Source organism: Enhydra lutris, unplaced genomic scaffold (genome assembly GCF_002288905.1).
Source record: "Enhydra lutris kenyoni isolate GAN:26980312 unplaced genomic scaffold, ASM228890v2 scaffoldscaffold24, whole genome shotgun sequence".
In the NCBI taxonomy this organism is placed as follows: domain Eukaryota; kingdom Metazoa; phylum Chordata; class Mammalia; order Carnivora; family Mustelidae; genus Enhydra; species Enhydra lutris.
The window spans coordinates 30632880-30660144 of NW_019154108.1; the positions used below are offsets into that span (position 1 = coordinate 30632880).

At 43.6% G+C, this 27265-nt stretch overlaps 1 protein-coding gene across 4 annotated transcripts in view; it reads left to right on the forward strand.

Moving 5' to 3' along the window:
- Window positions 1-14653: 14653 nt before the first annotated feature.
- LOC111150811 (nuclear VCP-like) overlaps window positions 14654-27265 on the forward strand; it is a 99251-nt gene continuing 86639 nt past the window's right edge. For 3 of the 4 annotated variants that reach the window (XM_022508422.1, XM_022508423.1, XM_022508424.1), the window contains exons 1-6: window positions 14654-14736; window positions 18158-18231; window positions 20158-20210; window positions 20293-20392; window positions 25099-25156; window positions 26176-26430. In XM_022508422.1, coding sequence (XP_022364130.1) covers window positions 14680-14736; window positions 18158-18231; window positions 20158-20210; window positions 20293-20392; window positions 25099-25156; window positions 26176-26430 — 597 coding nt within the window. In that variant the 5' untranslated portion in view covers window positions 14654-14679. The remainder of the gene's footprint in view (window positions 14737-18157; window positions 18232-20157; window positions 20211-20292; window positions 20393-25098; window positions 25157-26175; window positions 26431-27265) is intronic. The other variant, XM_022508425.1, reaches the window with a different exon arrangement.

Consider the following 27265-nt stretch of genomic DNA (forward strand, 5'->3'; position numbering starts at 1 on the left):
CACAGAGGGAGCAGGAGAAGCAGACTCCCCACTGAGCAGGGACTCCAATGAGGGACTCAATCCCAGGACCTTGGGATCCTGACCTGAACTGAAGGTAGACACTTAACCTACTGAGCCACTCAGGTGTCCCTCAACAGAGTTTTTAAAGAAAGAGTGATGTGCTGAGTTCTCATTCAAGAATTGTTGGGCTCTTCTCAGCCATTCACTCTTTCCCATTAATCTTAGACTCAGCTCTCGAAATTTCTTCAAATAACCTACAATTGCTCCAAATAATGTTGGTTGTGAACAACAGAAACCTCTAATGATGGTGATTTAAACAAGAAAGAAGTTTATTTCTCTCTGTTCCTTGAACAGGTCAAAGGCTTCAGGGCCTTTGCACACCCTCCCTACCTTTGGAAACTCTCCTCTGACAAAACCAGTCCCTGTTGACCTCAAGGTTCCTAATATAACGTTCTCAGAAAGTCTTCTTCTGACCCCTGGGACGGACGGACGGAGGCAGGCTCCCTCTGTTATTCCATACCAGGACCCTGATTATTTTCTTCACCATGTTCCTCCAACAAACACCTTCTTATGAAAGGGACTACTCCAAGGGCTGTGAAGTCCTCGTTATTTCTCATTATTCTAATTATAGATTTATTGTTTTGCCAGTCTATGGCCAGCCCCTCTCATCAGAACATTAATAAGCTCCAGATCCGTATCTGATTGTCACCCTCTCAAGGTAGCACAGACCTGACATAGAGTAGACAATAAACATTTGTAGACTTAAGGCATAAAATCCCAGCTCAAAATCTTACTTTCATTCTATTTAAAATCAGGGACATGAATGAGGCAAACATCTCAAAGGAGGACCCACCTTCTTATTGAACAGAATTATGAGCTTTAACCAGATAAAATAAGTCAAAGCTTTTTCCCCCAAAACCTTAGAAAACAAGGACACGGACTCAGTCTCTGGCTTCCAGCAAGCAGGCAACCTCCCTTGTGAACCTGGGTAGGAAATCTGTGCCCTTGCACACTCTCGCTCCTTTTCGTTACTCCAGCAAACATTCCAGGAGGCCAAACAATGAATCCTGTATCAACTGGCCCCAGATGGCCAGGACTCCATTAATAACTGACACCTTCCCTGGTTTTGGTCCCCACTTCCCATTTCAGGACCAGCCAGAGAAATCCAAAACCACTCACCAGACTAGTTACACAGGATGCCCTCCTTCTAGTTAGCAGTCCCACAGCTTCCCTGGGGCCAACAGCCTCCAGCCAGAGCCCCCCAGAAGCTGCTTCTGTTCCAGCCACAAATCTCAGCCACTGGTCTGCCTGCCTCTGAGCCTCTGCCAGAACGTTATGGTGGCGGCCACCCTTGCTATTGTGAGCTCTGAATAGTCTTTGCCCGTTCTCATTTGGGTGATTTTCATGTATTTCCACAAATTACTACACTGTTAATAAATAGCTATGCTGAATCAAGAGGTAAAAATCGGGACTATTCAGAGTCAGGACTAGATCACCCAAACTATAAACACCATCAGCCCGAACCTGTTTGTCCGTGAGATCAAGTCGGGGAGGGCAAAGGTGTGAAGAACAGAAGGTGAAATGTACCACTAGGTGGGGTTGCGCCATTACAGACCAGAGGACGTTTCCATTATTGTGGGAAGTTCTAGACAGACGCAAGCACTCATCTTTTTTTACATAGTCAGTCATCTTTTTGGTCTGGATGTATGGAAGGGTACAAACTGAACACTGGACTTGTTGGAAATTTGTCTTCAGGGCAGTAATTACTAAAATTAATTCCAGCTGAAAATGTTCAGGCACATCATTACTGATACCTAGTATTAACTTACTTTCAATTACTGCCTGCTGCCCTTGATAGGGGAAAGAGATGAAAAACATACTGTTTGCCCTTGAGAAGCTGGCGTTCTGGAAAGTACTTAAGGTCTGTATGGGTCGCAGAGTTTGCAAATTTTGCCCAATGCAAAATTAAAATAAGGGTCCACTTCTTCAAAAAGTATTAAGAATTTCAAGGTGGAAACTTTCTGTGGCAAGAAAAGAAAAAAAAAAGAGAAAGAAATCCTTTGATTCAGAACAATGAGGAATACTTTATTTATTAACAGTAATACATTTCAGGGTGCCTGGGTGGCTCAGTCATTAAGCATCTGCCTTCAGCTCAGGTCATGATCCCAGGGTCCAGGTTCGAGCCCTGCATCAGGCTCCCTGCTCCCTGCTCAGCAGGAAGCCTGCTTCTCTCTCTGCCACTCCCCCTGCTTATGTTCCCTCTCTTGCTATCTCTCTCTCTCTCTCTATCTCTCTCTGTTAAATAAATAAAGTCTTTAATATCTTAAAACATAATAATAATAAATAAATAAATAAAGTAATACCTTTCTTTGACAGCCACACAAAATTTTTTAAAAAGAACAAGTTTTGGGCTCCTGGGAGGCTCAGTGGGTTGGGCCTCTGTCTTCTACTCGTCATGATCTCAGAGTCCTGGGATCCAGCCCCGCATCCGGCTCTCTGCTCAGCAGGGAGCCTGCTTCCCTCCCCCCTCTCTCTGCCTGCCTCTCTGCCTATTTGTCATCTCTGTCTCTCAAATAAACAAATACAATCTTAAAAAAAAAAAAAGAACAAGTTTGAAATTCTATATACCCCTGAAACAAATAATACATGCTAATATAAAAAAATAAAAAACAAAGAAAATTCTACAGTGTCAGGGAGTTAAATTTCTTTCTTTTTTTTTTTTTTTAAGATTTTATTTATTTATTTGAGACAGAAATAGTGACAGAGAGGATGAAGGGGGAGATGAGGGAGAAGCAGGACCCTGAGATCATGACCTGAGCCAAGGCAGACACTTAACTAACTGAGCCTCCCAGGTGCCCAGGGTATTAAATTTCTTAATAAAATTCAAGTTGGCATGAATATTGTCAATAAAAACAACTACTGAAGATAGTGCATTTCATATAACATATTTAAAATGTTCAGTGTTTTTCATGATGAAACACTTGTGCATACTATTACATTAAGCAAAATAGTTTTATTTAAAAAAACATATTAAAAATTTATTTATTTTTTGAGAGAGAGAGAGAGAAAGAGAGAGAGAGCACGACAGAGGGGAGGGTCAGAGGGAGAAGCAGGCTCCCCACTAAGCAGGGAGCCTGACATGGGACTCTGGAGTCCAGGATCATGACCTGAACCAGAGGCAGTCACCCAACCAACTGAGCTACCCAGGTGCCCTAAGCAAAATATTAAAAAAAAAAAATACATTTGTAACTCATAACACAGATAAACCATAGGGAGAAGCAAGGACTTGTTTATATGGGTGCTGTATACTTTCTTTTCCTTGGGGTTCATAAGAGCGGCCCCTTTTCTGGCCCTCTTACCATGCTCCCATTTGACACTAGAGATTCTTAGATCGGACATATGACTTTGATAATCTTAGGGCAAAGACCCTGATAACCCCCATTCATCTAAACTTGGGGAAAAAAGAAAAAAGAATGTCAAGGTGGCCACAGCAGACCATTAAACCAAGGGTGGGATCTTCTAAGAACTGAGGCCTTGGCGAAGGCACAGGTCACACACCCATGAAGCCAATGGAAAATGTAGATAGTGTTCTGTGACAAATTACAGACCAACAAAGTATGCTGCTTCAGATATGCTGTGATGCTGCTGGCCCTGTCAGCCCCTTTTTATTCTTACATTTTGCATGCTCACAATTAAATTACATTTAAACAGTTATTAAGCATTGACTCTATGCTATTTACTGTAGGAAATCTTTGCTAAAGTTCAATATAATCAAGTACATACCTAATCTAACAAAAAAAAGATGTTATAAAAAGTTAGAATTCTTTTGCTCTTCCTCCCAAGACTCAATAACAGGGCAGGGACTGAAACTGGTAAGCACTCAATACATTTTTGCTGAATATTCATTCAATGGGTGGAGATTTTAACAAAGGGAAATATCAAGAAAGGCAAAAGGTAGATGGCTAGATAGGATTCTACAGAAGTCACAGACTGGACAGGAAAGGCATTGTAGATAAGAGGAAATGTCAGTAAAAGCAAAGTGCTGTAAGTATTACCTTCCAGGAGAACTGGATGCCTCCTAAAAGCAGGGATTTGTTTCTTCCCGGCTGGGACCAGCACCAATGACCCAGCAGGCCTTCAGGACTGACCCAGTAAATGCAGGGAAGTAGATGAAGCTGGAGCCAAATGAACCAAAGTTTTGAATATTAGAGGGAGAATATATATTCAATGTACAGGTAAGAACCATTTGAAAAGGGCAGTGAAGTGATCAGAACTCTGAGGAAAAAAGAAGCCTGTGGTTTCCTTGCTGTGGTTTTGGAATATAGGTGAGGTTATATGGGGTGAAGTCTGGAGCCAAAAACCAAGAAAGAATTCTTGAGACATCTTTGGCTCAGAAAGGTGATTTTATTAAAGCATGGGTGCTGAAGGAACAGAAGGCTGGCTGAGGACAAAGCAAAAGCTGACACCCTGCAACGTTCCCCCACCCCACTCCTGGGTGGCACCTATGTGACATTCTTTAGGAATCTCCCAGCTATCTTAATGTTAATACCTTGCTAAGAAGGGAAAAATGACCTTGACAATGGCAAGGCTTCTGGTATCCTGTGTCTTGTAGGTCTTCTTTGGCATATGAAAGTTCTACTGAAATCTCCCTTTTTCCTTACCTCTCCCAACCCCATGGTATATAACCTGCCACCCCTCACAACCCCAGGGCAGCAACTCTTCCTGCCCACAGGTCCTGTCCCGTGCTTTAATAAATCACCTTTTTGCACCAGAGACATCTTAAGAATTCTTTCTTGGCTGTCAGCTCTGGACCTTACTACATTCTAAAACTTCATCATTTGTTGCCCAACGTGGGGCTTTGAGTCTTTACATCTGGACTCTGGACTTTGGTGCAAAATTGGCAAGTACTTTCTCTCCTCTTCTTTGACTCTCATTTCAGGAGTCCTTCAAAGTGTATGGTCTTATTGGTCTTATTGGAACACTTTCATGCTGATTTCTCGGGCTGTAATCTTCTAGCCTGTGGTTACTGTATGGGGAGGACAAAGTCTGCCTTTTGGCTGGAAGTTAGTACTCTGGTCGGAATGGTAATAAGACCCAAAAACTTGATGCCCTCACTCTGTTCCTCTTCTTATACAAACTTCTCTGTCTTGGGCATGGGACAGCCACCTAAGTCACCAGGATGGCTGCCAATCTTAAGACTCCTGGGTGAAGTTTCCTTCCTGATTAATCTAATGTGATCTCCTCCACATCCCTGGTCTAGCATCTTCTGGCCACTGGACCTCCACTGGGAGCCCGCTGAAACCAGTACCCAATTGAATTAAAACCAAACCGGGAACCACTTCCTAGGGACGTTGGCTGTAAGGACCACATGTATTGGAATGTTGCTTAGACCATGACAGATTTCAATCTTTACTGTTTCTTTTCAGTGTCCTCTACTAAGTACTTAGAGCTACAGAATTCAGTAATTTCCCCTTGTAAAACTTCTCTAGTATTTTCCATGGGTTAAAAATGGCAGGGCAGTAACACAACTTCCAGACTATAAGATGGCACAGTATCTTAGTCCATTCACCAGGCACCCATCTGTAGCCTAGGATACAATGGGGAAGAGGAGGGATGCCAGCACCCTTTCAGGGCCTTTTACAGCAGGAGTGCCTTCATGGGAAGGTAGAATGGTGATCAATAGCAATTTTTATTGAGAGAGCCTCCGGTCACTTTCGACGCCTGGAATGTCTGACATATACTGCATGAGACGCCACCCAGGACTTGGGGGGGGATTTTGGTAATGGACCTTCTTTACTTTTCTAGGAACATGGGATCCTCTTCTGTTCCCAAGGATTCGCCCTTGGGATCCCTTTTAACCCACTGGAATCAATTCAGATTGCAAGATTTAAGAAAGAAAAAAATGATCTTCTTCTATAACATTGAATGGCCTCAGTACTCCTTAGGAGACGAGGAAAAGTGGCCCATGAATGGGACATTAAGTTTCAAGTCAATCTGTCAGTTAGACCTCTTTTGCAGGGAGAAGGGCAAATGGACTAAAGTCCTATACGTCCAAGCTTTTATGGCCCTAAATTGGGATCTGGGCCTGCAGACCTCTTGTAGAGTGTGTCTAACAGAAGCCCCCTCCCCAGATATACTGGATGATGACTATCTAAATAGACAGATTCCTCTTAATAAACCTGGGATGTTGGAGGAATTGTCAGCCAGTCTAAAGAAAGAGAACACTGGCTCTGTTGCTAACCCTCCTCCTTATAAACCCCAAGACCCCTCTGGCTCCCAGCCCAAGTGGACACACCAGGAGCAGGACTCCCTCTCTTCCAGGAGCTCCATCTAAGTGTGGGATGCATCCTCTTCGGATTTGCAGCAGGAATGGAGAAGTGGGCACAATTAGGGTCCATGTCCCATTCTCCATGGCAGACCTGGGTCAGGTAAAACCACAATTACGATGACATTCTACAAATCCTTCTCAATTTATTGAAGGCTTTCAAGAAGAATCTATTATGTGTGATTTGACCTGGAAGGATATATGTATCATTTTAACTTGTTTTTGCCCCTCTGAGTAAAAGAAACGAATTTGGGAGGGAGCACAGGAGTTCGCTGATGAGCTGGCAACGAGAGGAACATTCCCCAGCTGGGGGTGCTGCTGTCCCTGGCACCAAACCACACTGGAACTACCGAGAGGATAGTCTAGGGAGAGAAAAACAGGACCATATGATCACTTGTTTAATAGAAGGAATGAAAAAAGGATTTTCTAAACCTCTAAGCTTTGATAAACTTCAGGAAGTTACACAAGGAACTGATGAAAATCCAGCTCTATTTCAGGGACAATCGGTAGAGGCTATCTGGAAATACAGAAATTTGGACCCAGCCTCACCTGAGGGAGTAACCATACTAAACATGCACTTTATAAGCCAGCTGGCACCTGACATCCGCTGAAAACTGACTAAAATGGCTTTAGGTCCTCAAACTCCCATCCAGCACCTACTAGAAGTAGCAACCGAAGTCTTTAATAACAGAGATATGACCTTAAGGCAAGAAAAGGACCGGAGAACTAAACGGCAGGGTAAGATACAGGCTTAAAAATAATGGCAGCTGCTATTGTGGTTTTCCCACGGCACCAGACTAACCGGGGGCAAAAAAAAAAAAAAAAAGCCAATAACAGACAGAAAACTAGGTAAGTCCCCATGCTATACACGTGGCCAGCTCGGACACTGGAGCAAAGACTGTCCAAACACGTGCCCTCCACTAGGGCCGTGTCCTGTCTGTAAAGAAGCAGGATGTTGGAAGAGAGACTGTCCTCATCTCCAGAGAGAGAGGAAGACAGGAACTCACTTCCCTGCCTGAGAGTTGAAGCTGGAGGAGCTGGCATGACGGGGCCCTGAGGCTGGTCCAGCTCCCTCTGACATCAAGATGACTGAGCCCCGGGTTACTCTGGGTATGGGAGGTAAATAACAATGTTCTTACAGACAAAGGAGCCCCTTTCTCTGTCCTTATTCAGCATTCCAGCCCTACTTGCCTTTCTAACCTTAAAGTTGTTGGCATAGAAGAGGAAACTAAAACATCCTGTCAGACAAGGTCCTTCACCTGTAAATACAAAAGTCAGTTGGTCACTTGTGTTTTTCTAGTCCTTTGTCTTGTCTCACTCCATTACTTGGATGAGACTTAATGTATAAACTGGGTAGCCAATTTGCTCTTCCTATAGAGGGGGATGGCCTCTTCTATTTAACATCTGGAGAGCTAGAACTATACCCAACTGTCACTTCCAATGTCTGGAAGGAAGTAAATCCACAGGTCTGGGATTGTGATATTTCAGGATAGGCTCTTACAGCCTGACCTGTCAAGGTGACCTTAAAAGACCCAACCAATATACCTCTAAAAAAAAACATCCCCTTAAAACCTGAGGCCAAAGCTGGGTTGCCACCACTTATTGATAAGTTTCTGAGACAAGGTATTTTAAAGCTTTATCAATCTCCTCATAACACCCCAGTTTTACCACTAAAAAAGCCAAATGGGGAATATCGGATAGTACAAGACTTAAGAGCTATAAATGAAGCAGTAACGCCTATTCAACCCTTAGTGCCAAATCCGCATACTATTCTCACCCACGTCCCTGGTAATGTCAACTGGTTTATAGTACTTGACTGAAAAGATGCCTGTTTTTGCAACCCACTAAGTGAGGAAACACAGCCACTATTTGCTTTTGAATGGACTTCACCTTCAAGCCCACAGGCTGCTCAATGAACCTGGACAGCCTTGCTACAAGGATTTAAAAACACTCCTCACCTATTTGGAGCTTCACTTACCAAAGATCTCCTTGAAATATCCTTGTCTGAGGGGACAATAATTCAATATGTAGATGATATTCTAATCTGTAGTCCCATGAAGGAGACATCTGATAAAAATTCTATAACTTTACTTAATTTTTTGGCAGATAGAGGGTATCGTGTATCCCCTAAAAAGGCACAAATATCTCAACAAAAAGTACACTATTTAGGATATGAACTGACACCAGGTCACTGTATTCTATCTACTGATAGAAAAAAAGGCTATATTGGATCTTGAGCCTCCAACTACAAAAAAACAACTCTGGGGGCACTTGGGTGGCTCAGTGGGTTAAAGCCTCCGCCTTCAGCTCGGGTAGTGATTCCGGAGTCCTGGGATTGAGCCCCGCATTGGGCTCTCTGCTCAGTGGGAAGCCTGCTTCCTCCTCTTTCTCTGCCTGCCTCTCTGCCTACTTGTAATCTCTGTCTGTCAAATAAATAAATAAAATCTTAAAAAAACAAAACAAAACTCTGTACTTTTCTAGGTATGGCAGGTTTTTGCCACCTATGGATTACTGGATTTGCACTCTTAGCCAAACCATTGTATGATTTTGTTAAAGGTCCCAATGAGGAATCTTTGCTCTGGACTGAAGCTCAGCAGACGGTCTTTCAAACATTAAAAGCTAAACTCCTGTCAGCTCCAACTGTGGCGTTACCAAATTTAGAAAAACCTTTCACTCAATACGAAGGAGAAAAGCACAGCCAAGCCTTGGGAGTTCTCACCCAAAAATTAGGAAATGAAGCAAGACTGGTGGGCTATTTTTTTTTAAAGATTTTATTTATTTATTTGACAGAAAGAGATCACAAGTAGACAGAGAGGCAGGCAGAGAGAGAGAGAGAGAGAGAGAGAGGGAAGCGGGCTCCCTGCTGAGTAGAGAGCCTGACTCGGGACTCGATCCCAGGACCCTGAGATCATGACCTGAGCTGAAGGCAGCAGCTGAACCCACTGAGACACCCAGGCGCCCCTGGTGGGCTATTTTTCAAAGTCACTTGGCATTGTAGCCCAAGGGTGGCCGGCTTGTCTTGGAGCGGTGGCTGCCATAGCCTTCCTGGTAGAAATAGCCTCAAAGCTCACTATGGGACAGTCCCTGACTATAACAACTTCGCATCAGGTCCGAAGTGTCTTAGAGACCAAGGGCCACCAACAGATGACGGGAGGCTACCTTACTAGATACCAGGCTATGCTTTTAGATACACCCGAAGTAATACTTAAAACATGTCAAACTTTAAACCCAGCTACTCTCAAGCCTGGACCTGACCATCGTACCTCTATAGAATGTAACTGTTCAGAGAGCATTGATCTTGTCTATTCTAGCAGGCCAGACTTAAAAGACTCCTCCATTAAAAACACAGATGATAATTGTTTTACTGATGGCAGTAGCTTCATGGATAAGGGAGAAAAAAGGGCTGTATATGGTATAGTTAGTCTGATTAAACCTATTGAGGCAAAACCCCTTCCAATAAATACTTCTGCCCAAAAAGCTGAAATAATAGCACTCACTCGTGCTCTTTAATTGGCAAAAGGTCTAAAAATTAACATTTATACTGACTCCAAATATGCCTTATTTGGAGTCAGTATATATATATAACTCCATGAGTTATTTGGAAGGAAAGGGGATTGCTATCAAGCCATAACTCCCCAATCAAATATGGGCCTGAAATCATGACCCTTCTTGAGGCTGTACATCTGCCCAAGGAGGTAGTCGTAATTCACCTCAAAGGACATCAAAAGGATATGATGTTAGAATCTATGCTTCCTCCTCTCTCTCTGCCTGCCTTTCTGCCTACTTGTGATCTCTGTCTGTCAAATAAATAAATAAAATCTTTAAAAAAAAACAGAATCTAAAGGAAACAATTTAGCAGACCATGCAGCCAAAGAGGCAGCAAAAGGTAAACAGATATTAAGACTTATACCAGTCTTAACTCCAATGGAATCCATAAGTCCAGTCTATTCAGACCAAGAAATTCACATAGCTCAGGAGTGAGGATATACTAAAACTACACAGGACTGCCTTGTTAACAATGAGGGAAAATTTTTTATAACCCAAAAAAGTCAATGGAAGGTAATACAGGGCCTACACCAGGCTACTCACTTGGGCAAAGATGCTTTAAAACATTTAATTAAAAATACGTTTGATGGAGTAAATTTGACAGTCACAACAAAATAGGTCTGCCGATCCTGTATTATCTGTGCCCGAGTAAATCCAGAAGGTGCAGCTCGCCCTCCCCCTCTTTTAAAACCAGTCCAAAGGCATGGATCCTATCCAGGAGAGGACTGGCAACTTGATTTCACACAGATGCTGCCTTGCAAAGGCTATAAGTTTCTATTAGTGTTTGTTGACACCTTCACTGGATGGGTCGAGGCCTTTCCCTGTGAAACCGAAAGAGTTGAAGATGGAACTAAGATTTTGTCGTGAGAAATTATCCCTAGATTTGGCCTTCCTCAATCTCTTCAAAGTGACAGTGGTCCTACTTCTACTGCTCAAATAACTCAACAAATAGCCCCAGCCTTAAAAATTAAGTATTTCTTGCATTCAGTCTGGCATCCACAATCCTCTGGGAAAGTAGAAAAAACTAATCACACTTTAAAATTCCATCTTGCTAACCTTAGTCTAGAAACCCAGGAAAATTGGGTTACAATAGGACTTCTCAGGATAAGAACTGCTTCAAAACAACCTCTAGGACTCAGCCCTTTTGAGTTATTATATGGAAAACCATTTCTTTCTATAGATCTGTTATTAGCTGAAGATTATAATGCTTTGTTAAATTATTCACTGGAAGCTGGTTTAATTAATAAGTTACTCAATGAATATACCAATCATATACTCCCAAAACCTGATTTAACTATAACTGAAAACCCACCCCATGTAAATCCTGGAGACATGGTTTATTTAAAAGATTGGAAGTTGGCTACAGCAGAAAACCTAAATCCAAAATGGAAAGGTCCATATCGGGTCATACTATGTACTCCCACTGTGGTAAAGCTAGAAGAATACCCTTCATGGGTCCATGTATCTAGAATAAAACCTGTACCTCCTTCATAGGAACCCAGTGAGCAAACTATTACTCCTTACTCCTGTGAACCCATAGAAGACCTCCAACTGCTCTTCAAACAAAAATAAAGGTTGTATATGTTCTCTTTATCTTCCTTTCACCTATCTTAAATGACAATTCCTTTCTACAGTGGGCACAGCAGTATGCTGAACTACAAAATCAAACGCATTGTTGGATATGTGGAATTTTGCCTATGTCAAGTATGTATGGATTACCCTGGTGTGTTTCCCCTTTACAGGGCACTGATTGGCACTCTCTACAGGATTATATTTCAGAAATAATATATGGAGACTGTATGTATCAGGATAAATCTATCACTAATCAAGAAGTTTCTTCTGGCCCATGATCAGTAAGACATGGAGTTCACCAGGACATAACTAAACTTTTTCATACTCTTGAACTATTAAAGTCCTAACTGTCCTTATATGCCCACAAATTAATATCCACCAACCAGGGCCTAAGCTACAAAACCTTACTGAGGATGGCATATATCAAATCTGGGATACATGTTTGTGGCTCACAACCACTATTGCAGAGCTCAGTCAAAAGGCAGTTTCATGCTGGGAACAAAGAAATCATACATATGATACTTGGGCAAATAACACACGACATCTAGGATGGCTATCATTAAAAGCATGTTCCCAAATAATAGTACTCCGGGCTACTGACTGGTTTGCTACAGATTGGGTGAGGCGACCTGGCATCAGATGGCCAGATCCAAACGGAACCCACTGGATATGTGGAACTAACCTGCGGCCCTGGCTTCCTCCAGGGTGGATAGGTCGCTGCACCTTAGGATTTGGCTGGATTCATGGATGCATTACTAAAACCATCACTACTCCAGCTAATCTCCTCAATTTATTTTAATTTTTATTTATTTATCATTTTTAAAATATTTATTTATTTATTTATTTGACAGAGAGAGAGAGAGAGATCACAAGTAGGCAGAGAGGCAGGCAGATAGAGAAGAAAGCAGGCTCCCTGCTGAGCAGAGAGCCTGATGTGGGGCTCTATCCCAGGACCCCGAGACCATGACCTGAACCGAAGGCAGAGGCTTTAACGCACTGAGCCATCCAGGCGCCCCTATTTTAATTTTTTTTTTAAGATTTTATTTATTTGACAGAGAGAGATCACAAGTAAGAAGAGCGACAGGCAGAGAGAGAGAGAGAGAGAGAGAGAGGAGGAAGCGGGCACCCCAGCGAGCAGAGAGACCCCCGATGCAGAGTTCAATCCCAGGGCCCTGGGATCATGACCTGAGCCGAAAGCAGAGGCTTTAACCCACTGACCCACCCAGGCGCCCCTAATCTCCCAATTTAAAGCAAAGATAGACACGATCTGTTTTTAAATGGTATGATCACTTAACAATGATTCCCCAAATAGCATCCCCTTACTTCATATCGAAGTCACACAGATGTGCAAAGCGGACCTACAAAATAGAATGGTCTCCCTTGTTCCTTACCTCCCAGCCCCATTGTTTACAACCTGCCACCCTCACAACCCCAGGGCAGCAACTCTTCCTGTCCATGGGTCCTGTCCCCGTGCTTTAGTAAGTCACTTTTTTGCACCAGAGACGTCTTAAGAATTCTTTCTTACATTCTAAAACTTCATCATGGGGACAAGACCCGTGGGCGGAAAGAGTTGCTGCAGAGGTTGTGAGGAGTGACTATTCATATACTTGGGAGTTGGGGGAGGTAACTAAAACAAAGGGAGGTTTCAAAAGGATTTTCATATGTTAAAGACTCACAGGTTACCAGAGACCTTAACCACTGTCTATGTAAGGTTGTTTTTCTCTCCACCAGGGCTTTAACATGAAGACAGTTGGGAACCTCCTGGAGTAATGTCCCACCGGTCCCACCCAGGAGTTTGTGTGTGTGTGTGGGGGGGTGGACTTTGCAGGGTGTCAGCTTGTCCTTTGTCCTCAGCAAGCCTTCTGTTCCCTCATCACATCATCCAGAATAAGGAGAAGGTTAATGTGTTAACATCTCACAGCATCTAATTCCACCTCCCTCCACCCTCAACCTTAATAAACATTGTTGTCATTATGAAGTTTTAGAACATAGGTGAGGTTCGATGGAGTGAAGTATGGAACCAATGACCAAGAAAGAATTCTTGAGACATCTTTGGTGCAAAATAGTGGTTTATTAAAACATGGGGACAGGACGTGGGCAGAGAGCGCTGTTGCCCTGGGGTTATAAGAGGTGGCAGGTTAAGTACCAAGGGGTTGGGGGGGGGGTAAGGAAAAGGGAGGTTTCAGTAGAACTTTCATATGCTAAAGAGGACTTACAAGATACTGGATACCAGAGGCCTGGCCATTGCCAAGGTCGTTTTTTCCCTTTTCAGCAAGCTATTAACATTAAGATGTTGGAAGATTCCTAAAGAATGTCACATAGGTGCCACCTAGGAGTGGGGGTGGGGGAAGACTGCAGCTTTTGCTTTGTCCTCAGCCAGCCTTCTGTTCCCTCATCAGTCATAAGCCAGGAAGCCAGGACGCCAGGGAGACCTCAAATGGGAATCTTTTAAAACACTGTGAACCAAGCAAGCACACTGAAACGAAAGCCAGTAACTCTGTGTTAACTGTCCCGTTATTTATGTCTTAACTGCGTAATAACGCCTCACTTGCAAATAAGGACCTTTACCAGAATTCTGGGCAGCTTCTAGGTCTAGCTGTAGTCCTGCGCTGGACGGGCTCCACAAACCAGCGGCGGAAAATCACGCAAGATGACAAGGTTTCCGAACGTTGCAGACGCTGTGGTCACCTGCGCACATCTGCGTGCACCTGCCTGCCCACCCGGCGCCCAGGTGCGGCCTCCCTGCGGAGCTAGGTGGCGCCGGGCTTTTACCCCTCCTTCATCGTCCTGGAGGTCTCTAGGTTTGGGGTTCATTACGATTCCGGCCCACACTAACTTTGCACAGAGCAGGGTGTGACTGGAACCTGACCCAGAACCCAAGCGGAGCCACGCAGCCGGAAAGGTGCGGGCCGCGGCCGCGCGCAGGCGTGTCCGCAAAGCGGAGAACAATAAAGTTGAGCGTGTTCAAAAGGGGTCCTTGTCATCCAGGGCCCTCTGGACAAGCCTGCAAAATAAGACTCCCAGAAAGTCCCTGGGGTTGGCAGGTGTCGTTGTTCTCGGGGGCGTCTTCCTCACTGGCAGTGGGACAGGACCTGCGGGACGGCGCGAACTGCGGGCGGGCTGGCGCGGGCGGGCGCAGGCGGAGAGGGCGGCCCGGCGATCGTCGTGGGCAGCCCTGCGAGGACCCCGGTCCCCGTGGAGCGGGCCGCCTAGCTGGGGCTACCCTGACGCGTGCGATGAAGCCACGACCCGCGAGGTTCGTGGACAACAGGCTGAAGCAGCGAGTCGTGCAGGTGGATACTGTGCGCGGCCCCTTCTAGGCGGCTTCCAGGCCAGGCTGGACCGGCTGCCTGTCACGGCCCGGGTCCTGGGCGGTGCGTCGGCTGTCCTTCAGCCGCGCGGAACTGCTGGGAGCCGGGGTCCGGGCGGGTGCGACGCCTGAGGAGACGGGGAAGGGGCGAGTGCAGCCAGCGAGGCGACGGGACGGGACGGGGGCGGATGCAGCGCCCGCGGAGTCGGGGAAAGGGCGCGTGCAGCCCGGGAGGAGCTGGGACGGGGACTGGTGCAGCCCGGAGGAGACGGGAAGGGGGCGGGTGTAGCGCCTGTGGAGTCGGAGAAGGAGTGGGTGCAGCCCGAGAGGAGATAGAGAAGGAGCGGGTGCAGGCCGGGAGGAGACGGGGAAGGCGCGGGTGCAGCTCGGGAGGAGCCGGAACGGGGTCGGCTCAGCACCCGTGGAGACGGAGAAGGAGCGGGCGCAGCGCGGGAGAGACGGGACGGGGGTGGGTGCAGCGCCTGTGGAAACGGAGAAGGAGCGGGTCCAGGCCGGGAGGAGACAGGGAAGGGGCGTGTGCAGCCCGGGAGGAGACGGGACGGGGGCGGGTGTAGCCTTCGAGGAGCTGGGGTCCAGGCGGGTGCAGCCCAGGAGGAGCCAGGATGGAGGCAGGTGTAGCCTGGAAGGAACGAGGACGGCGGCGGGTGCAGCCCGGGAGTAGCTGGCGAGGGGACAGGTGCAGTCCAGGAGGAGCCGGGACGGGGGTGGGTGCTTGGCATGGATCAGACGTTGTAATAGGCTCTTGCCTACGGGTTTTTCATTTTCATACTTATCTGTAGAAAGCGGTGTGTAGTAAATGTTTTGCAGTGAGTGGCACAGTCTGCCAGCAGTGTTAGGAGGAGGGAGAAATTTCTCAGCACTCCGTACTCTGGGAGCTATATTTTCTTTCCCTTTTGCTTCGCTAGTGCTGTAGTCCCCTTTTGGGATGGGTCTCTTCCGCCAAACTCTTAAGTGTTGGAAGTGCCCTGAGCTCCTGCGCTGTTTCTCTAGATTCATATTCCTCTCACCTACTTCCTAGGTGGTCTCTTCCAGTGTAAAATTTTAAGTACTATCTATATGTTTTCTATACATTCACTAAAATTACTATAAACATAAAATTAAATATAAATATATGAGTATATAAACAGACTCAATGAAAGTATATGTACATTTAATTTTTAATTTTAATTTTTTAATATTTTACTTGAGAGAGAGAGCATGAGTTGTGGGGGTAGGGGACAGAGGGAGAGGGAGCAGCAGACCTCCCGGTAGCAGAGATCCCAACTTGGGGATGGATCCTGGAACTCGGGGATCATGACCCCAGCCTAAGGGAATTGCCTCACTGACTGAGCCACCCAGATGCCCCTATATATTCACGTTAAGTACTGTCTGTATAGTCCCAAGACTCATGTGTCTAGTGTGGATTTTATCTGGAATAACCGTCTGCCTACTCAACATTTCCTCTTGAATGTCTGATGGGTATCTCCCACATCATATCCATAGTGAATATTTTGATATTTTCCTCCAAACCTGTCCTTTCCTATTGTTTTCTGTTTCAGTAAATGACACTACCATCCATCCAGTTGTAAGGGCCAAAACCCTTAACAACCATTACTACTCCTTTGTTTTGCTTTCTGTAACCAATTAATCAGCAATTTATTCGGCTTTACCATCAAAATATACTGCAAACCCGGCCACTCCTACCCCACTGTACTTCCAGCCATCGTAGCCTAGACCGGTTTGGTCTCTCCTAGTTCTACCTCAGGTCTGTTCTTTGCAGGGCAGCCAGGGAGGTCCTTTCAAGAGGAGCTTGGCAGGGCTCTGCTCAGAAAACCCCTTCGATGGACTCCCAGAGTATCTAAAGAAAAACGCATCGTAAAGAATGTGATGTAGTCTGGCCCCTGTCTACTTTTTTGTCCTGTATCCTTCTGCCATCCCCCTTACTTTCACTGTTGTCACCACACTGACCTCAGACATGCCTGGCACAGGACCTTCATTCCCGCAACTCACAGCTGCCTCTGGATGTTCCCACCACTGGCTGCTTTGCTGCGTTCAACAGGTGTCTCAACAGTGATTCCTAATGGCTGAATCCAGTGGCCCTTACGCAGCTCTTCACCATTTCACATTATCCATTTTCCTTTATTGCTTTTGCTTTGACTCATTATGAAAGCAATAGGTTCTTATGGTTTAAAATATAAGGGTCAGAAATGCATAAAAGGAAAGAAAGAATCCCTTCATCTTCATTTCTTAGGGGTAACCATGGCGAGTTTCTGTTGTATCTTAAAGTTTTGTACATGTGTACACACTTGTGTCTATATATTCGTGTGTGTGTATATGTAGATATATTTATTCACACATAGAGGATCACCTGGTCTCTTGTCACTGGAGGCACTTATGCCGAGACCATTATCCTGTGTTAGGGATTCTTGAGAAGACACTGCTGTCTGAAGTCAGGCATGCCTTGACTGGATGAGCAGCAGGCATGGAAACTTGGAAGTGGGCGGACATTCTGGGTTTGAAATCTGACCCTGTAATTTACATGCTGCCAAGTAAGTAAGTGGCCTTGTAAAGTCTCTCAGACTTTCCCATCCATAAAATGGGGGAGACCAACTTCCCTCATGGGACTGTGAGTGCTGCTAGAAGAATGAGTTAGAGGCCTGCAGCAGGTGCACGGAGCCCTCAGTTTCTTGGGAGTTTTTCCCGGTGCCTCCAGGCCCAGTAATACCTGCTGGATCTGTTTATTAAACAGTTAGATTCAAGCCACTTCCTGACTATTTAATCCAAGTAACTTAGTAGCTTTTTGAAATAAGTGATTTATAAAAATGGGAAAATTAATATGGTTGTGTTTCATTCTTAAATAATCATATGTGAGTGGGGTTTGTGTGCCCTTTGGGTCAGATTGACTCTGACATTCTCCTATCTGATTCCACATTAAATTTTGCAAGGGATTTACTTACAGCAACTGCTGAAAATCCAGTTTTGCAAAGATCTGACATCATCAAAAGTGATTTAATATTGAAACCATGATTTGTCTCTGGCTAGCAGTTCCTGCAGTATTGGACAGGTGGCAAATACTACGATGCTCCCTCAGACTTAAATAGCCCTTCATGCCCTTGTGAGCCTAGTGCTTTGTTCTGGGGTATTTGGGAATTTAGAGTGTAATAAGCCCTCACTTATTACCTTATAGCTATTCTAGTTATCGGTACCGTGCTATCATAGTGATTAATAATGTTAAATTCTCTGATTCCAGGCTTGATAATTATGTAGTGATTTTTTTTTATGTTTCTGATACACTTAATAATGAAGAGTTTACATTAAAGCATAAATGTTTGAATAGCTCAATCTCTGATTAAAATCACTGAGTTTAAAATAGTGTTGAATGTTTGTCTTATTTTCTGTTGTAGTACCTCACCAGTAACAAATGTGGCAAATATGTGGACATTGGAGTCTTAGCATCTGATTTACAAAGAATGTACAGGTAAAGAGATGTAATCTCCAGATTCATGCCTTTATTTTTAGTTTCCATCCAACAATCCAGTTGATATTAATCGCTGCTGGCATTTATTCACCAGTCCAAAAGTTTAGAATTCAATCTATGTATACAAGGATTTATCAATTACCTATTATATGCAAGATGCTGTCCTTGTTACTAAGGGAAATGGCTGCTGCTTCCCTTTCAGTACCGTACAGTCTGGTCAGGAGTACTGCCTTTTTTCCTGTCTCATTAAAGAATTAAAACCATCAGGTATGATCTCCCTGAGCTTCCTGGCTACCTCGAAACATCTCTAGGCTTCCCCCTAAAGATTCAGTTTTTCTCTTCTGTCTCTAACTTCACCTTTCCTGATATCTTACTCCATGAGTTATCACCACTTGGTATATTTCAGACCCTCTGCTTTCTTTTTCTCAGTACACTAGTTTGCTAGGACTGCCATAAAAAAGTATCGGACAGGGCGCCTGGGTGGTTCAGTCGTTAAGCATCTGCCTTTGGCTCAGGTCATGATCCCAGGGTCCTGGGATCAAGCCTGGCATCAGGCTCCCCGCTCTGTGGGAATCCTGCTTCTCTCTCTGCCACTCCCCTTGCTTGTGTTCCCTCTCTTGCTGTGTCTCTTTCTGTCAAATAAATAAATAAAATCTTTAAAAAAGAAAAAAAATGAATCCGAGGTAGGGGAGCTTAGATTACAGAAGCTTAAAGTCTCACAGTCGTGGGGCAGGAAGTCAGGGATCATTCAAGGCTCTGCCAGTTGGTTTCTCCTGAGGTCTCTCCTTGGCTTGCAGGTGACTGTTTTCTTCCTGTGTCCTCACCTGCTCTTTCCTCTGTGCATCTGTCTGTATCCTAATCTCTTATTCTTTTAAGATTTTATTTCTAAGTATTCTCTATACCACAGTTTGGGGCTCAAACTCAGAACCGTGAGATCAGCAGTCACGTGCTCCACCGACTGAGCCAATCGGGTGCCCCTCTTACTCTTACAAAAACACCAGTTGTATTGGATTAGTTTGCTTCTTTGCTCTGTCTTGTGGGCCCACTAGGATGGCCTCCCTGCCCTTTAGAGGGACAGTGCCACTTGTCAGATCTGGACCCCTGGGCCCAAGGCAGTGGCGGCTGCCCTCCAACCTCTGAGCCTCCTTTAGAGTCATTCATACCTTCCCATGAAGGGTCATGCGTGTCCACAGCTGATGTCCCCTCCTGTATAATCTTAGAACTCCAGTCGCATTCCTTCACTTCATCCTCCCTGTCTCTTCCAGTACAAGCTGCCAGTGTTTCTGATGCTGTAACCCCATTTCTTTTTTTTTTTTTTTAAGATTACTTATTTATTTATTTGACAGAGATCACAAGTAGGCAGAGAGGCAGGCAGAGAGAGAGGGGGAAGCAGACTCCCCGCTGAGCAGAGAATCCCATGTGGGGCTCGATCCCAGGACCCTGAGATCATGACCTGAGCCGAAGGCAGAGGCCTAACCCACTGAGCCACCCAGGTGCCCCTGTAACCCCATTTCTAATCAAGAAAAATTTATGGGGTCCCTGGGTGGATCAGTTGGTTAAGTGTCTACCTTCGGTTCATGCCCTGGGATCAAGCCCTGTGTTGAGCTCCTTGCTCAGTGGGGAGTCTCCTCCCTCTGCCTCTGCTTCTTCCCCTGCTCATACTATCTCTCTCTCTTTCTCTGTCTCTCTGAAATACATAAAATCTTAAAAGAAAAAAATTTACAGTAGTGAAATGTAAACTCAGAATTTCCTTGAAAATAAGCTCTTTTTTTTTGTCGGAGAGAGGCTGAAAATAAGCTTATGGTCAGGGTGAATACAGTGACATTCTTACATACTTGTGCAAATTAATGTGATCAATTTAGATTGAGTCTAATGGGAAAATGTTGGTGGAGACCACTGTACTAAGGTTCTTTTCATGTTTTTCAGTATAGACTACGGTCGAAGAAAAAGAAATGCTTTTAGGATTCAGGTAGAAAAAGGTGAGTCTTTTAGTGTTAGAACTGAATTATTAATGAAGTTAAAGAATTGTTTTAGGTCATGACATTTTTCTTTTTGTTTCAGTATTTAATATAATTACTAGTGATAAAGAACTTAAGGATCTAACAGAATTGGAAGATGAACATCTGGCAAAAAGAGCAAGACAAGGCGAAGACGATAATGAGTAAGGATTATAGAAAAGGGACTGTTTTTCTTAAGCAGGAGCCCAGTCACATTGCATTTCTATTTGCAGAATTTTCAGTGGCTCTTCATCGCCAGCGTTGGCTACATGTAATACTTAACCTGACTCCAGATCTTTGCTTCAGGCCTACTGAATGCTCATAGTTGCCCAAAGAGGACACATTTTTCTGCCTTTGTATGAGTGGCTTTCTGTAACTCCCACCCAGCCTTCAAGACGCCACATTAGTGCCTTTGTTGGGCCTTCTTAGATACCTTTCTGCAGATTTCCTTAACTCCTTTTTATAGATATTTGTGATGTTGCTTGTCATATGGTGTTGAGATTGTTATGTGTGTATCTACAACAGACCCATCTCATTATCTATGTTTTCCTCTGCCCTAATACAATGCCAGATACGTAAAAAGGTACCAACTGATTTTGTCATTTAAGTAATAATATTGAGGGTTTTTATCATGAATGGGTATTACATTTTTCAAATGCTTTTTATGCACTTAATGAAGGATTTTGTTACGTTGTTTCCCTTTGTTCTATTAATTTGGTGAATTATGTTGATTTTTTTGAGTGTTAAGTGGGTCTTAATCCTGGGAAACACCCTACTTGGTCCTGATGTATTATCCTTCTTAGATATTGGAAAATCCTGTTTGCTAATCTTTTTTTGTATGTGGTTATGTCTCTATTCATACTGGTGTGCATTTTTTTCTTTTAAAGATTTTGTTTATTTAACAGATAGCAAGAGAGGGAACACAAGCAGGGGAAGTGGAAGAGGGAGTGCTCTGCAAGGGTCTGTCTTAGGATCCTGGGATCATGACCTAAGCTGAAGGCAGATGCTTAATGACTACCACCAGGCACCCCCATTTTTTTCCTCTTTTGCAGTGTCTTCAAGTTTTGGTATTAGGGTTGTACTGACTTCATAATACTAGCTGGAAAATGTTTTTTTGTCTCTATTTGATGAAAAAGTTAGCATAATGTTACTGTTGTTCTCTCTTAGTTTGTTAGAATTCACCTAGAATTCATGTTGACCTAGAGCCTTCTTTTTGGAAGGAGTTTAGATAACATTTATTTTTGCTAGATCTAGGGCTCTTCCTATTTTCTTTTTCTTCTTTTATCAGTGTTGGTAAATTGTGCTTTTAAGGGAACATTTCCATTTCATCTAGGGTGTGGAATTTGTTGGCATAAAGTTCAAAGTACCCTCTCATTTTCCTTTCGATGTCTATAGTATCTGTGTTGGTAGCTCCTTTTCACTTTGCTACCTTTTCATTTGGATTTACTGTCATTTTCTTTTTATTTATTTATTTATTTATTTATTTGACAGACAGAGATTACAAGTAGGCAGAGAGGCAGGCAGAGAGAGAGGAGGATGCAGGCTCCCTGCTGAGCAGAGAGCCCAACGTGGGGCTCGATCCCAGGACTCTGATATCATGACCTGAGCCGAAGGTAGAAGCTGTAACCCACTGAGCCACCCAGGCGCCCCTGCTGTCATTTTCTTAACTAGTTCAACATTTGGTTCTTTCCAGTTTTGCATTATCATGCACATAGTAAGTAATCCTTTAGGACATATCTTTGTATACATTTTTTTAAAGATTTTACTTATTTATTTGACAGAGAGCACAAGCAGGGAGAGTGGCAGGCAGAGAGAGGGAGAAGCAGGCTTTGTACTAAGCAGGGACCCCCTATGTGGGGCTTGATCCCAGGACTCCGGGATCAGGACCCGAGCCAAAGGCAGACATAACCAACTGAGCCACCCAGGCACCCCCATTTCTTTGTTTTTGTTTTTTTTTTTAATGTTAAATTCCTGAAGTGGTGTGTCTGGGATCAAAGATACATTTTTGAGATTTCTGATACATTTGGAGTTGTCTTCCAAACAGTTGTCTGTGTTCATACTCCCAGCAACTTTGTATAAAAAGTGCATTTCTTTTTCTTTTTTTTTTTTAAGATTTTATTTATTTCTTAGATTGAGAGAGACAGGGAAAGAGTGAGCACAAGCAGAGGGAACAGCAGGCAGAGAGAGAAACAGACTTCCTGCTGAGGAGCAGCCTGATGCGGAACTCGATCCCAGGATGCTGGGATCATGAGCCGAAGGCAGATGTATCACCGACTGGGCCACCCAGGTGTCCCTAAAGAGTGCATTTCTATGCACCCTTGTGGTCCTAGTAGTACTATTCTTTAATCTTTGCCAGCTTCCTAGGTGAAATTGATATATTTTTATTTGTAATTTTTTGATAACTTGTGAAGTTCAATTTTTTTTGACTGTTTCATCTTTTTTCTGTTAGTTGCTTGCTTATGGGTTTTGTCTCTTCATTTGAGAGGTATTCGAATTTTCCATATTGTCAGATATATTTGTATAAAGTAATACTACCTTTTATAGGTATTGCACATGCTTGTTCCATTCTGCCATTTGTTTTTTGTTTTTGTTTAAAGTGTCTTTCGGGGCGCCTGGATGGTTCAGTTGGTTAAGCAGCTGCCTTTGGCTCAGGTCATGATCTCAGGCTCCTGGGTTCAAGTCCTGCATCGGGCTGCCTGCTCAGCAGGGAGCCTGCTTCTCCCTCTCCCTCTCCCTCTGCCTCTGCCCTTACGCCCTGCTCATGTTCTCTCTCCCTCCCCCGTCTCAAATAAATAAACAAATAAAATCTTAAAAAAAAAAAGTGTCTTTTGATTAGAGAACTCCCGCATCATTATACCTAGTCCAATCTGTCAGTCTTTATGGTTGATGCTGATATACTTAGAAAGATCTATCACAGGAGTATATGGGATAATTACTGTACTTTTTGCTTATTTATTTACAGCTTTATATTTAACTCTTTAGTCCGCTTGTATTTGTGGGGTGTGACTCATAGGCAAAATGGGTTTTTTTCCTAAATAGTTGAATAATTCACCTTCTTTACATTGATTAGAAACGCCCAAACTTATATTATTAGAATTTAATGAATAACAAGAGAATTCATGTCTTAATTATAAAAGTGGGTCATAACATTCACGTAAGCCTTTTTGCTTAAAAAGAGTCCTTTACTTACTAATTATTTTCTGAAGACATTTGATTAAATAGTAGCAGGGTCCTATAGTTTCCTGAAGCTATTAAGTATCAACTCTGGGTTGTGATGAACTGAGACTGCATTTCCAGTTTGTACTTGTTAGGATTTATGCCTGTTCCTTACTGTAGGATATGAAAACCTCTGGGTATATTCATTTCTCATGGACAGACTTGCGAAGGCTGCACTTGGTCACGTGGCTGGGTCGTACAGAATTTGTTAATTTGTTACTTAGTTATTTAATTATGGCTTGCTGGAATATTTCCTTTTTTTTGGGCATCTGATATTTCTAATGAGACCCTTGGGTCAGATAGGAATTTGGATTTCACTTTTATTTCTTGCTAGGATTAAGATAACCACAATTTATTAAGCATCTATTATGTACTCTAAGGACTTGGCGAGCTTCTGTTGAATCTTCTAATAAGCCAGTGAGGTAGACATTATTTATTCTCCCTGTTTATAGATAGGGAAGCAGGTCCTCACAGAGATTAAGTAGAACCTAGTAACCAGCACTGTTGTATTTTGAATCCAGATTTCTCCTACCTCCAAAGCCTGGACCGTTAACCACCATAATATTTTGCTTTAGTGTATATATATTTTTTTAATTTTTATCTATTTTTTAAATTTCTTTTCCGTGTTCCAGAATTCATTGTTTATGCACCACACCCAGTGCTCCATGCAATATGTGCCTTCCAAAACACCCATCACCAGGCTCACCCAACCTCCCACTCCCCTCCCCTCCAGAACCCTCAGTTTGTTTCTCAGAGTCCACAGTCTCTCATGGTTTGTTTCCCCCTCCGATTTCCCCCACCTCCCTTCTCTCCGTCTCCCCATGTCCTCCGTGTTATTTTTTACCCTCCACAAGTAAGTGAAACCGTATGATAATTGATTCTCTCTGCTTGACTTATTTCATTCAGCATAATCTCTTCCAGTCCCGTCCATGTTGATTCAAAAGTTGGGTATTCATCCTTTCTGATGGAGGCATAATATTACATAGTATATATGGACCATATATTCTTTATCCATTGTCCATTGAAGGGCATCTTAGTTCTTTGCATAGTTTGGCGACTATGGCCATTGCTGCTATGAACATTGGGGTACAGATGGCCCTTCTTTTCACTACATCTCTATCTTTGGGGTAAATACCCAGTAGTGTCTTTATATTTTTTTGTTTGGGTAGTAATTTTTTTAGGATGTGGGAGAAAAGCCTTTAAAATTTTTCTTTTCGGGGGCGCCTGGGTGGCTCAGTGGGTTAAAGCCTCTGCCTTCAGCTCAGGTCATGGTCCCAGTGTCCTGGGATCGAGCCCCACATAGGGCTCTCTGCTCAGCAGGGAACCTGCCTCCTCCTCTCTCTCTCTGCCTGCCTCTCTGCCTACTTGTGATCTCTATCTGTCAAATAAATAAAATCTTTAAAAAAAAAAATGTTTCTTTTCGGGGCGCCTGGGTGGCTCAGTGGGTTAAAGCCTCTGCCTTCGGCTCGGGTCATGATCCCGAGGTCCTGGGATCGAGCCCTGCGTCGGGCTCTCTGCTCAGCAGGGAGCCTGCTTCCTCCTCTCTCTCTGCCTGCCTTGCTGCCTACTTGTGATCTCTGTCTGTCAAATAAATAAATAAATAAAATCTTTTTAAAAAATTAAAAAAAATGTTTCTTTTCCTCTTCTCACTGAGGTATACTGAAAGCTGTTCAGATGATGATTCAAATATGGAAGACTACCCAGATCCACAGGTAAGTCAGACATTTAATGGACCCATTTTGATTTTTTTAAAAAATCATTATGAACACTTCTTTAAAAAAATCAGTGTGGAATAGAATAAGAGACTTTGAACACCTCCATCAATAAATAATTGAAAACTTTCTGTGTATAGTGTTGAAGAATTCTCCGGATGGCCATCCTTTCAGTATTTGTGTTTATAGCTTATTTTATAAGGAAAAAAGGGGGAAGAGAGTGGCCAGAAATAAGGGCATATGGGAAGAGAAAAGGGAATTAAGAGTAAAAATTGAGAAAAGGATACATTTTCTGCCAAAGGGCTGACATTTCCAAGAAGTAGGCTTTGATTGAAGGGAAATGTAGAAATAATATGCCAGATGATTTGTAACTTACTGTATTTTTTCCCTAATGGTAATTCAGTTCTTAAATTTATTAACAAAGTTAGAATGATAATGAGTTCTATCTGATTCTATATTGAATTGATGGGATAATAGTGACTCTCCTTGACAACCAGCTCATTTTTACACCTGATTCTGTTGTATTTTTTATTTTTTAAATTTTTTTTATTATTTTATTTTTTAAAAAAGATTTTTGTTTATTTATTTGACAGAGAGAGAGATCACAGGTAGGCAGAGAGACGGGCAGAGAGAGAGGGGAAGCAGGCTCCCCACTGAGCAGACAGACAGCCTGATGCAGGGCTCGATCCCAGGACCCTGGGACCATGACCTGAGCCAAAGGCAGAGGCTTTAACCCACTGAGCCACCCAGGTGCCCCCACTGTTGTATTTTTTAAAAGGGAGTTTACTTACTTGATTTTATTTAACTTTTTATTTAACATTTATGAATTGGTGCATTAACTTGAGGTGAAGTAGGGGGACATCATTTGTGAACAGTAAATGTTTGTGAAGCATCTTATTGTGAACCCCTGTGTTTTCCGGCTGAAATGCTGTGAGAGAAGGTGGGTAGTGGAATGTACAGGTAACCAGCTTCCCATGAGTACCTTCAAGTAATTCATGTTGATGTCATGTTTCTACCAGGCAGCAAATCACATGAACAGCTCCCTACTCTCCTTATATCGGAAAGGACATTCTGATTCTGTTTCAAGTACTCCCGAGATGGAGCCCAGAGAAACCACTGGTTCGACCCCATGGACACCTTCGGGAACAGGCTCCATCCCGTTAAAGACCCCGGTCAGAGGTTCTGAGGGAGGGTGGTTTATCGACAGAACTGGTGGAAAGATGGACTTGACAGATGAGAAGAGTAATCACAAGAAGCCAGGATCTGAGATAGAGGTATTTTTGTAGTGGAATTTTAGCCCTAAGTAGTTGGAGCACATTACCACCTTTTCACTGAATGTAACATCAGCAGATTCTTGTGTTTCTTGAAGGGCCTGGGGATTTGGAAGCATACAGAGAACGAGGTCATGTCGCCACTGTTCCTGTCCAGGTCTAAGCCTTAACTACTGAAATAACCTCCCCCCAGTTTATTCTCCATATGCAGATACCATTTTGTTTGTTTAAGATTTTATTTATTTGAGAGGGAGAGGGAGATGCAGACTGTACACTGAGCAGGGAGCCCATTCAGGACTAGATCCCAGGACCCCGAGATCATGCCTTAGCTGAAGGCAGACACTTAACTGACTGAGCCATCCAGGCACCCCACAGTTGTTGTTTTTACAAGTCAGATTGTTCCCATTCATGTATTAAAAATGGCTTTGTTCAGTCTAATCCAAGACCTTACAGTAGCCAGGAAAACTGTGCACATGGCTGCCCTACTGGCTCTTCAGTTATCTCAGCCACCGTGGCCTTGAACACCCCATGCATGCTCACCTGGGGCCTGTGCACTTGTGCTTCTATCTGGAACTGTCCCCAGATTCCTGTGATTCATATCTTCTTTCCCTGTAATCTTGTCAGTGTTCTTTTCTGATGTGTAAAATATCCTGTAGTTGGATACCGTTTTTCTGACTCTCCTTCATCTCCTTTTTGTCAAGCACTTAGGACCACTTAAACTTAGTAATTCTCTAGTTGGGTTTTTTCTTTGACTTTCCTCACTAGAACATCAGCTTCAGGGGAATAGGACCTTTGTTTTGTTTAATAGTGTCTCCCTGGCTAAAATACAGCTAATGGG